The sequence below is a fragment of the Triturus cristatus genome, chromosome 3_2, assembly GCF_964204655.1.
Source record: "Triturus cristatus chromosome 3_2, aTriCri1.1, whole genome shotgun sequence".
Taxonomy (NCBI): Eukaryota; Metazoa; Chordata; class Amphibia; order Caudata; family Salamandridae; genus Triturus; species Triturus cristatus.
In genome coordinates, this window is record NC_140584.1 from 193,863,259 (window position 1) to 193,876,157 (window position 12,899).

At 45.3% G+C, this 12,899-nt stretch overlaps 1 protein-coding gene across 8 annotated transcripts in view; it reads right to left on the reverse strand.

Annotated features, from left to right (window-relative positions):
* The window catches only part of C3_2H2orf76 (chromosome 3_2 C2orf76 homolog), a 438,804-nt gene that overhangs the window by 9,920 nt on the left and 415,985 nt on the right, over positions 1-12,899 (reverse strand). For all 8 annotated transcript variants that reach the window (XM_085647482.1, XM_085647480.1, XM_085647476.1 and 5 more), the window contains 2 exons: positions 11,507-11,544; positions 10,662-10,743 (listed from right to left, as the gene is read on the reverse strand). In XM_085647482.1, the coding sequence (XP_085503608.1) occupies positions 10,662-10,743; positions 11,507-11,544 (120 nt within the window). The remainder of the gene's footprint in view (positions 1-10,661; positions 10,744-11,506; positions 11,545-12,899) is intronic.

The window sequence follows — 12,899 nt, forward strand, 5'->3', positions numbered from 1 at the left end:
AGGGTTTATTTTTGGTCATTAAAAAACATAGGGACTATGGAGTCAGGCTGCCAGTCACAAGGAATGCCTTGTTCTGGCCTTTACTCATCTGCTCTACCATTCACAATTTGTGGTGCCTAGGTTATGCCTTTGTGGGATGGGTAGATTGGAAGTAAACTCCGCAGTCTTCAAGGTGGTTGAAAGAATTTCTGCGCTTCAGTTGTAAGGTTGCAGTCTGATGTCAAAGAAGGCCAGCTCCAAATAATTTTACACCAGAAACCCTGGTGTCTAGGTAGACGTGCTTTCGGCACAGCCCTGAGGCAAGCACTCTAATGTGCACTCCAGAAAGGACTACCCCTAATTCATTTGATTAAAAACGGCATCTACTGGTGGTTTCTGACCCCTGGCATGAACATAATGGGTGTAAACGTCCAGGCCTGCCCCAGGGGTAGAATGACTTTCTATTTATTGGATTTCGGCCTGGTGGGAGGGGGTGGCATAGAGGGAGTGCCTTTAAGAGCCACCCCCATTCATTCACCCTGGTGTGCAGTGCTTCCGTTCATCTGGGGTGAATAAACTGTCGGTATATTCCACTGTCTACCTTTCAGGGCGAGGAGAGATTATGTGCACTGGGATGAGAATTATAGGCTGATGCCGGTTAAGGTCGGCCATACACCAATTATATTTTTTTTGTATAGATACAACACAAATCCCTGTTGTCTAGTGTTTCTTTTTGCCATAGTGAGCCAACAGATCCCCTCCACCACAATTTGTCCCTTTCTATGGAACAGAAGACTTATTTTACTTGGAAGGTGGGGTGTGTCCTGATGCCAGGTGGCACTAGACCCCATCCAATTACCTTTTTTGTGTTTGTATAGGAACTCCCTAGTAATTGGTGGACATGTCTGCTTCCCTGGGAAGTTAACCTCCTGATATTTCCTCCGCAGGGAGACTAAGAGGCTCCTGGGGCTTATCACTTGGCCTAGTGCAGCTGTTTGGGGAGCAGGAGAGCAGGGGAGGGAGCTTGGGGGGGGGGAGGAATTTCCCTGAACTAAAAGTCCCTCCTGTCTGGTGGGTGGATTCATGAGCAGGGTAGGGATTACCCTCCAGCAGCAATTGGTACAAAGATTACAAATAGCTGCTCCACATAGTCACAAAACTAACATCACTGGAACTGCTAGAAATGTTTGATTCCACGAAACATCCTTTACTTAGGTCCAGTGAGAGATAACTGGACCAACCACTTCCTAACAGGCTGCATGCTCTCCTTACTATGCCTCTGACATGATCAGGTTAAACATATAATTAAATCTGGCAAGCTCGTGCAATGGTTATTTATTATTTTAAGCATATGCCACACAAAATTAATTTTTAAAAAGTCATGCTGCCCATAAACATGGGCAACTGTCAAATGTGGAACTGGTATGATTGACCCTTTTTTAAAAACAATTTTCCCAGAAGTGAGTTGTAACTAATTTATTTCATAATACTATGACCTTACAACAACTGCTGTTAGTATGGTACACGATCAACAAATATCTCGGGTTTTATCATTGCGTTTTCACCTGTAGAGGATCTGCAAAATATATCTTATACGGTATGCCCCAGTGACAAATACCGCCTAACTCAACTCCAGTATGCAAAATAAACTTTGTTTAGCAACTGTACAACACAATTTTTAGTGAATGACTGAATTCCTCAAGAGATAGTTACAGGGGTGTACTAGCTTTTAGCCTGCGCTCCGGTCCCATGCTACTGTGATTTTTCTTGACAATGTACCACACCAACTCCACAACCAACAAGTCGTCCCCTAAATTATGGATCTGTCTCATGATCTACAAGATCATACTGGCACTGCAGTATGGGTAGTCATGCAATTTGTCGTGTCCTTTACCCAGAAAATGCTTATATACTTCATCACTTTAGATTAGGGTTGTCCGGAATGCCTGTAGCCTCTTCAACACAAAGGAAGATGATGCATTGGCCTGTTAGCTGGCAGGTTTGTCGGTCGGATTTGGGGAATTTGAATGCATCAAGCTCTACAAAATTGACAATGTCTGTAAAGCTACCAAGATATGAAGGCTGGGAAATCGCAGACACACTGCTGTAAAAATTTCCCTTGACGTCATGGTGTCTGGGAAACTCGATTTTGGTGTTTTATGTAATCTGCACGACCTCAGGAGACTTCCCCTTGCATTCAACTGTATTTCTGAGAGTTTGAGACTATGGCAGTAAACCTGGGTGCAGTACCATACTGCAACAACGTTGCTTACGATAAGCACTGCACTAAAGTTAATGTGGGCCAACTGGGCTCAATTTTAAATCTCGAGTAGTGCTATAATATTTGGGGTTGTATCCTTACCCCGAAATGTCTACGACCTCTAGATTTGCTCTGTTAATTATTTGTACTGTTACATGAATCCATAGTGGAAATAAATACCTGTACTCTGGAAGCCAAGTTGATTAATTGTCCTTGTATTTATTCACAAGAGCTACAAAAATCTTGCTATGGAAAGGGGATACAGGTAGCAGTTGTGAGAAGAATAGATGGGTGTACTTAAGCACTCCTATGCTATTGTGCCAGGTTGGACTTTGGGGCTACTGTGATGATCCCATGCATCATGCTTTAGGGACATGGTGGAACATGTGAGTACTGCGACATACTTACTGGTGATAATGAATTCTATGTCAAGACAGAGACGAAGATTATGCCATAACTTTATTTGTTTATTGAACAGCAGTCATTTAATTAATATTTTAACAACAACTACAATTCCCATGAAGCACTGGAAATCTAGTTAAAAGCAAAAATGGACAACTTTGTATGAACAGTCCAGCACTATCCAATCACAGGTTAGCCTTTCTTATGTAATCTCCTGTCTGCGAGTTTCCCAGCTTCTTTCTTTGCTGCTCGCAGTCAAAGCTGAGTCACATTTCTTTGTTACTAGAACTAGTTGGGTTTTACCTTACATTTCTGTGCTGTTTTATGCTGATGTGCGTTTGGTTGTTTCATTGTCGGACCATAGGACCGCTCTTGCGCTCCTTCACGGCCGTTACTCATATGTTTGGTGCAGCTCGAGCTGCAGTGTGATCTTCCACCCACTAGAGGGCGTGTCGCACTCTATGGTTACGGCACGCGATTTCGGATTTTCTCAGCATCAGGTTCGGAATTGCGCGCCGCGTACCAGCGTCTACCCCGAAGCCTTGCCATCCTGGAGATGATGTCCCGTGCAAAGGGGTTTGTACAGGCTGTAGTTTGCTGTATCTCCATTGTGTAGACGCCCGCTAACGGGTCCATAGTATGTGTGCTTGTCAATCGCCATGAGGGGGTCTAGCTTTTTTTTTAGGCTCTGTGAGCCATTGAAGGACATGCTCCCAGGCAGGGGTTCCCTAGTGAAATTGTTGGCACCAAGGGAGTGTGTGCCTCTGGGCAGAGACCCATCAGCTTGTGAGGCTTTGCTCACCAATATCGGTGGCTGACACCCGGCCCAGTATAGCTTCTGCAGCACTTCTGCCCTGTTTTTGCCCACCATAGAGCCCTAAATAGTGCTACTGTTGTACTTGTGGGTTTTACTGCAATGCTTCTTACTGACTGCCTAACTGCTCTCCTGCTGGTCCCACTATGGGGAGTTCTTAAGATATGTCGAGGGATGAGGATCTCCTAGCTTCCCTTCCATGGGATGATGAATTTTATCAGGCGGTGGATGCCTCCATATACAAGGCAGTGGAAGAGGTTATGCCCCCTATGAAACAACGCCTGTCGGCACAGATGGTGCAAGAGAGCGCAAAGCTGTTGAATGTCAAAAACCCCCGGGCCCACCCCACTCTTTCACAGTACAAGACTCAGACCAGGTAAGTTCCCCAGCGAGGCAGATTTGGATTCCAACCCTTTTGAGCAGTTACGAGAGGCTTCCTTGACTCAAAACCAGCCCCCTATGCCTGCCTGGGGTTCGATTGACCCGGATACTGTCACGCCTCCCCTGACCTCCCCTAGCTTCCTTTATGATAATGATGCCACTGGCCCTTCAAGACCCTGGTGCACCTCCCCTCCAGCCCCAGCCCGGAGACGGTACCAAATGCTGCGGATGATAACTCTGACATGCTAGACCCCAAAGAGATTGCACAGCTTCACTTCTCGAATTGGGCCCATCTTCGAAGGTTGCCAGTATCAGGGCTCCACTGGGCAAGGAGGCCCGCAGTTGCCTATAGGCGGAATGCCCGTGCCCCTCTTTGGACAGGGAGGTGGCCCTCACACCGGAGATGGACCCCAGAATCACCACCTTCGTGGCCAAATTCATGAAAGAGGATCGACAGATCTTGGCGCGCGTGTCAGGATAATCTCCTTGATGGTTTTGGCCCGGTCACCAAGTATTTGACATGGCGAAGGACGCCAAGTCCTCAGGTTCCTTGATCACCCAGGAGGTCCTTTTGGGAAGGGAGCAAAGCGCCATGATATTCATTGGCAATGCCAACTGTATGCCGTCTACGGAGCGTCGCCGCTCCTTACTAATAAAGGTAGATCCAAAATTGGCCAACCTGGCCAATTCAGAGGCAGGCGCAGTGGCCCAAGGGGTACTCTTTGGGGAGCCCTTTATCAAAGAGTTGGAAAATGTGTAAATACATTCACATCATTGGACAAGGCCCAGTCCCCCATTAAAAAAAAGTGTTCCCTGCTCAGGTTTTCAGAGGGGCTGGTCGAGGCAGTGGCCACACCACCGGCCAGTCCTTCTTGCAATATTCCCCTAGAGGGCAAGGCTCCCGGAGAGGACAATACCAAGACCAGAACCTGTTCGCCAACTTTTACCCAACCCAAGAACGGCACTTCTGGGGACGCGGAGGCAAGGGCTACGATCAAACCGCCAATTCCAGTTCACCCTTCTTCTCTTCTAAAAGTAGGGGGCCGTCTTGCGAATGTTATCCATGTCTGGCGACGCATTGCAACAGATGTGTGGGACTTGCAGACCATTCAGGGGTTTCAAATAGAGTTCTTTGGTTCCCACAAAAGAAACTTCATACCCCAGACCGAGCCAGTTCTCCCAAAAGGAAGTTATGCTGGTGGATGCAGAGATCTCTGCGCTCCTAGAAAAAGGGGCAATCTGTCCCACCGTCCCTCATCCCCACGGCTTCATCAGCAACATCTTCCTAGTCGACAAGTCCTAAGGAGGGCAAAGGCCGGTTATCAACTTGCACGAGTTCGAGTGGCTGATCTATCGCCTCTTCAAGATGGAGGGCATCCATCTTCTTTGCGATGTTCTCCGCCCCTCAGACTGGATGGCTGATTGGACCTGAAGGACGCTTACCTGTCCATTCCGATCTTTCTACCCCACAGATTATTCCTCCAGGTCCTCTGGCGTCACCGCACCTTCGAGTTTGTAACTCTTCCCTTTGGCCTTTCCTCAACCCGTGATGTTTCACAAAAGTTCTCAAACCAGTAGTGGAACACCTGCGGGCGCAGGGACTGCAGCTTAGCGTTTATCTGGACGATATGCTCCTCGTGGACCAAGACCCTCACAGATTGTCAGTGCATCTGCAAGGGGCAGTCAATCTTCTGGAAAGCCTCAGCTTTGTCATAAACAAAGGGACATCTCTCCTAGTGCCAGCTCAGAAGGCAGCATTCTTGGGATTCGTGATCGATGCTACGGCGGCCACACTAAGCCTTCCCTCACGCAAAGTGGCAAAGATCCGTCACAAACTCCGGCGGACCCTGTCCAAACAGTGAGTCCTTGCACTAACTTGCGCTCCTCGTGGGATTGTCATCGGCCTCCATTCAGGCCATTTTCCTTGGGCCACTCCACTATTGTGCTCTTCAATGCCTCAAGGCACAACACCTGCGGAGAGGGCTCTCTTACTCCCATACAGTCGTACTATCTGAGGAGGCACGGGAGGAAATTAGTTGGTGGCTGTTTCACATGTGAGCTTAGAATGGAAGAGTGATCTTTGGCTCAGCTCCAGGCCTGGTTATAGAGTCCGACTCCAGCAGATCAGGCTGGGGCGCTCGGTGTGGGGAATTCGCCACAGGTGGTGTGTGGTCTCCGCAAGAGCAGAATTTACAAATCAATTGTTTGGCGCTCCTGGCCGGTTTGTTTGTAGTCAGGTACTAGACCAGGGACAGGATCCAATCATGTGTGCTCCTCAAGATGGACAACATCTCCACAGTACGATACATCAACCACCTGGGAGGCACTCGGTCAAAGGCACTCTTGTATCTAGTGACCAGTTTTTGGCAATTTTGCCTGGACAACCAGATCTTGGTCAGGGCGGAATACCTCCCTGGTGAGGAGAATCGGGTGGCAGACTGGCAGTCTTGCCATTTTTGGGACTCCAGTCTTTGGAAGCTGCACCCAGAGGTCTTCGCCATGATCTAGTCCCAGTGGGGCCCGTCCTCAGTGGACCTTTTTGCACCAGATTGGACCACCACCTGCCCCGGTTTTTCAGCAGGAGAGCGGAACCTCCGGCGTCAGCCACGGACGCTTTGCAGGATTGGAAGCCAGAGAACGGTTATGCGTATCAGCCATTTGCCATGATTACCAGGACTTTGGCCTAAGTCAGACGTCAGTAGGGGGGAAGCGGCATTGATCACCCTGATTTGAAAATGTCAAGTTTGGTTTCTAGGTCTTCTGGAACTTTCTTGGGATTTTATAATCCCAACTCCCCCTCTTTCCGACTCTTCTCCCCCATCGATTGGTTCTGGAAGGCTCCTTACATCTCATGGCGTGGAGGATTTCAAAGGGTCGATGGTTGGTCCCAGGCCTTTCATACAAAGCTAAGGAACTCCTATCCAAGGCCTGGGCCGGCAGCACCAACAAGAGATGGACACACTGGTGTAGTTGGTGTGGGGGACAGGGTTAAGATCCCGTGGGCTCTGAGGTAGTCCATTTTTTCTACATTCTCGCCCATCTGGCACAGGAAGTGTTGGTATACCGTTCAATTAATACATCCTGTTCCAGCATTTCTGTGGGCAAAGCCCCTCTAGAGGTCTCCCCGCTAGCAGAACATCTGTTTGTTCGCCGCCTGTTGCGTTAGATTCGTTTGTTACTCCTGCCAAGATAATCGGCCGTTTGGGATGTAAAAAAAGTGCTCAATCTTTTCCTCTTGGCAACCAAACAGGTTCTTGTCACTGAAAGAACTGTCGGCAAAGCTAGCCATGCTGCTATGCTTGGTATCCTGTAGAGGGGTCTCCGATGTGCGGGCCCTAGACATTACGGAAAGAGTCTTTTCTCTTTCGGGGTATTGTTTACCATTGGCAGGAGGATAAATCCAACACTAGGGTCACTGATCTTGCTCATCTTCACGCTTTGTTTGATGCAGTTTTGAAAGTACACTTGATGTTTTGTTTCATTAGGCATGCGGATGTCCTTTTGTTACTGAAGTTGCCTTAATTGTGTTTTTTCCTCTCAGTGGAAGCCCTTTGGTAATTGGTTTCTTTTTTACAGGCTCGGATTCAGGAAAACAAGACCAGTGAGCATAGAGCTATGGCATGACTCGTGTGATAAAAGAGGCTTGGAACTCGCATAAAGAAGATTACATGAGAAGGGGTGACCTGTGATCGGATAATACTGGACTGTTCATACAAAGTTGTCCGTGTTTGCATTTTAACTAAATTCCTGGTGGTTCATTGGAATTGTAGTTGGTGTAAAAATCTTAATGAAGTGGCTGCTGGTCAATAAACGAAGAAAGTTATGGTATATTGCTCGCCTCCAAGTCCTTAATAGAATTGAAACTTTCCGTTACGATAGGATGTTTTTAATTATTTGGTTAATATGCGACTGATGAATTTGTGTTCTTGTTGGCTTTCCATTCTGCTTCTGTTTGAATGCATCTTTTTAGACTGTTGCCTGGGTCGAAGATGGATAAAGTTCATAGTATCCAGTTGCATGAGCATTGTATGGGTGTTGTACGGGAGTCCGTAAATAAGAAAGGTGTGTGCATGTGTGCTATCCTTTAAGCCCCCCCCCCCCCCAACCCCTGTGTCTGAGTTTGTATGCCTGTAAGCCTTTGGATGTTTCTGGTGAGTACTTGAATGTACATTTGACTCTAAAAAAGTAGGAAGGTGTGTTGTACCCTGTGTACCAGAACTTAGTAATTCAAGGGTAGGGAGTGTTCTGTCTGTCGACCATCAGTGCCAGTTCTTGTGACTTTAATACTGCCCTGGAGACTGACCATACACCAACTGGCTCGCAGCATGGCATTAACTATAAGCCCATTTGGTCTGGGAGCTTAGATGTAAACAGCTGGAAGCTAGCTACAGCCTGCGTGCCCCTCTTGCACCACCGGCCATCCTTCATTACTCACAAATGTTTACCAAATGTTCGCTCTGGCTGGACACTAACAATTGAGTGTCATTTTGTATTTCACTTCTTGGATCACAATAAGTTGGTCTATTAAGCCTCAACTACTCTCTATTGAAAATTGTCTACACAAATGAGCCATTATCACTTTGGAGCAGATATATACTAGCCAAATTCCTGAGCACCGATGGTAATAAAAAGTCACTTGCAAACAGGCAGAACCCTGAACTGTTCTAAATTCAGCAGAGAAGGCCTATCTCAAATCTTTTGTGAGGTGACAGCACTTAACCTTTCTAAGAAGCAAGGGGCATAACTCTCATACACACATCCTAAATAAAGAAAGTTGCTTCAAGCTTCATTTATTCCAAAACATGCCCGCTCTGCAATCCTTGGAGACTTTGATATTTAAATCTCCATTTTACGACAATGCCAACGAATTTCAAACACAGAGCCTGACTTTAAATTAGTCATCAAAACATCAGTTTTAATGAAACTAATATGGCTGAGCAAACGTGACACTAATAACCTCCCTGTCAGTCACTGCACATCATCCCTGGCAGCCTTCCAGTCAGACCTACTGAGTGCTTGTGTTTGTATTCTGACGCTATAAAGAGCAGTTTCCTGCTGCCTCCTTCCTCTAATTGCAATGTACATAATGTCGCCCACTCCTCCCTGTCCGTCTTGATTAATTATCAGGTCACAAAAAGAGCACGAGGCACTGCATTTACATACCCGCTGCCTATCCAAACATAATCAACTGGTGATTAGAATAACGAATAGAGAAGTGAAACGCACCTCTTCAGATGTTATGCATTTTCTTCAGCTGAGCCAAATTCGGCACCTGGCAGGGGCGTCGGGGCTTCCTGCCCCCATGGGTTTCCACTGACCCCGAAGTCGATCATTTGTGTACTGCAGGAGAGCCCACGACGGGCTCGGGGGTACTTGCTGCACACTGGGCTCCAGTGATTAAATTGTAAAGGAAAACGCAACAGGGCCCACAGTTTTCCTCAGAAGCCTGTGTCCGGCAATATCAAGAAAAGGGCTGGGAAATACCGAGGCTGCGCAATCCTGATTCCACCTCATCCACCCCCTGACGCAACCCAAACCCTTTATCTCACTCTTGCAGGTTCTTCTTGCTCCATGCTTTCTCCCTTTGTCACTGTTTAACCCTCTTTCTCCTCCTCCTTTCCCTCTCTTCCTCCTTTCCCTCGTGTTTTTCCCTCTCTCTTGAGATTAAAGATTCAGGAAAAACAAGCATGGGTAAATGCATTTGGTTTCGCCTGTGATTAATAATAAGCTATTGTAAGTTGTAGCTTGCTGAGTGGTTGTACAACATAAGTTACAGAAAGTCTGTTAAAGTGTTATTACTCGTTTATGTACAAAAATGCAATATATTGTGCTATTATTAGTGGTACAGTGCGGGTAAGTAATAGCAAAATATTGAAAAATGAAATGAGAGGGGAAAAATAGAATTAATTGACGTAATAGCAATATTATGAGTTTAAAGGAGTTCTGACAATTTTTGGGCCCAGTGCCACTGCACCTGCTGCACTATTCAAATCATGCCCGTAGTGTCTGCAGGATAACTGCATTTGTAACTGCCTGTTTAGTAGTAAATTATAGCAATATTTGGTGTTTAGAGGAGTTTAACTTTTTGCCCCGGTGGCACTGCACCTGCTGCACCATTAAAATCATGATCCTATTGCCTGTAAACTAACTGCACTTGTGACTGTCTCTTTAGTAGTAAAATATTGCAATATTTGGTGTTTAGAAGGGTTCCTAGAGCATTGGGCCCGGTGTCACTACACCCTTCAAATCAAGTCCCTTTTAACTGCAAGGTAACGGCAATTATGACTGCCTCTTTGGTAGTCAAATATAGGATAGCTCTTGTATATTAACTTTATTTTTAACCTGCAATGTTTATTACAACATTTAGAATTTGATCAGAATGACCAAAAAGATTATGTTGGAAAAAATCAATCCAATAATAGCACAAAGTACTGAGGCATGAATAGGAATTGCCACAAACGTTCAAAGGCTAAAGTATCTGCTTTACACAACTACATAAAAAGCAAGCATTGCAGCATACTGTTAGAAGCGGTCTGCCTTTTTTGTGGGAAGAGATATTATCTGGACAGTGAATGAGGCCTAAACATTGTGAACAGCTTTGGAAGTATTGTAAATGTGTGCAGCCAGGGGAAGTTAACAAAAGAAGTTCCACATAAAAGTGAATGAACGCAGTAATTTGGCCATGGGAACTGATAAGAGCCCCCTTTTAAGATATATTGAATACAAGAGAATTCACAAGCACAACGCAAGTGCAGGCGAAACCTATTAAGTACAGGACCCGCCTGCAACAGCTGGCTGAAATTAAGCACTGCTGTGGTCACTTACCGACCCCGGCGTCCTTCAACCTGCTCTCTTCTTTCAGTAGGAGTCTCTCATCGTCTTCCAAACTCACCACAAGCTCGTTCGTCTAAAGAGGAGCAGAGAAAAGAAAATGCACTAAGGCTGAAAAATGCAATCACTTTTTTGAAATGTTCAGCCCATACACTCACAACATGCCAGTTCATGTTGATTAGGGCCTTATATTTAAGAATATTGGTTCTTTTTTACATTTCCGTGTTGATTACTTTTTATCAATTTTGTGTTAAGTGAAAATATAATTTCAACCAGTATATTCCCACTGTTATCTGATAAATGAAATGGATAGTCTTCCTCAAATACCTCTCAGTTATTTAGGGCTTTGAGAATGCATTAATAATACTTTTTTCTGAACATATACGCTCTGTCGTACAAACACATGCACATCTGAAGCTAGTTAAGTTTCATTAGGAAATCATTAGTTTTTCTAAACTCCCCTTTCTGTAAATCTGCACTGCCACCGAGCTGACCCTCCTTCACATCATCAGCATCGAATCTTGCAAAAAAAAACGCCTACTCTTTTCTGTGTAAAAATAAATAGGCAAGGAAACAGGGTTTCCTTTTCTGTAATTATTTGTAAAATCTTTAGAAACAGAAATCGGAGACCCTTAATGTTTAAAATATTAACAAGGATACTTGCATACATACTATGTCACCAACTTCAACAGCACCCTCACCCTCTCCTCTGATAACTCTCCCCATTCACGCTGTATCCCAACACCCCCTTTTCTGGAGTACCCTATGTAAACACCCCATAATGCAAGGCGCCCCATTGCTTTGTAGCCCAGATTGCTCTGTACTAGATATACACATACCTTTGAGCCGTGCGCCTGATGAATAATCTTCATGGTATCTAAATGTGATAAAATTTGATTAAGTGAAAAAAGGCATTCTTTTATCAATATGTGTCATGAACATGCATTCACCCGCACCTGTTTACATTTATGCTCGATATAGCAGATTCAAAATGGGCATTAATGTCCAATCCCAGTCCAAGAGAGCCAAATCCAGGCCACACTAAAAGAATACCCCCACATTATAATTATGATAATTGTGTATACAGTGAATCTAAATGGAATTTTCCTATACTCCGTGGTTATCCTTAAAATGTGGCACAAATCCTACGTCAACCTACGTTTGCCACCCAGTGTTAAATGATTATGCTTTAGATCCTTCCTATTTAACTTCGGCCTAACAAGCAGCTGAACAGGGTACTGTGACTCTACTCCACATTAAGTGGGCACTCTTAAACGGTACAGAGCAGTGCTAAGGGTCCAGGACTGTCTATGTTCGCAGTGTGCACCACTGCAGTGGTGACAAGCTCTCATAAAAACTTAGACCAGTCAATGTCTAATGAAATTCTGCGTAGAGAGACTTTACCTTTTGGGTAGCTGTGTCATCTGGTGTATATTATCTTACCACAGAGAAATTTGTGGAATGAGAAAAACGAGAACACGAATATCCGAAGACGCGACAGGGGAAATTACAATGTTTTGCAATGCATTATGGTTTCCACAAAAAATACATATTGAGCAAACAATTGAAAGACACTATTAAATGACCTATCAGATTTACAGTGACTTCCGCTTATATCTGTAAATAGAGTATTCTTGCATGTTTCACCTTTCGACGATGGCTTTTCAGCCATGTTAATACTACATCTTAAAGGCAAGGGGCGACCTGCTAGCCCCCATTGGGCTTTCCAGCTTTGAAACAGATGGCAGATTCAACAGAAGGGAGTCGCGTGGGGCTGTAACACGTCCCCGGCCAATGAGCACTAACAAAGTAAGGACAGCCTAGTATAGGAAAAGCATTAGGTGGGAATAAGAATATACATGTATGGAGCAGAAGGTGTTATGTAGTGTGTGGAATTTCATGTAAAATATATTTTCAACGTACCCGGAAGCAGTTGAGACTCCGACAGAACTTGTGAGCAGGGTATCAACCATACAGATGGCTAGTACATGGCGGCTTGACCCTTTCTGAATGAGTTCAAAAAGGTAGACTAGTTGAGAACAGTAAACGCTAAGTCTGTCAGGTTAGATCTGAGAGTGCTAGTGAAAGCATAGAAAGAGACCAAGGGCCTTACTATTCAGAGGGCGCACTTTCCCTGTTTGCACCACGGCGCATCTTTCAAAAGGTGTACCAGGCGCAAACAGGGAAAGCGTGCCCTGCTATGGTGAATGCACCGTCCTTAGGGAAGCCGCA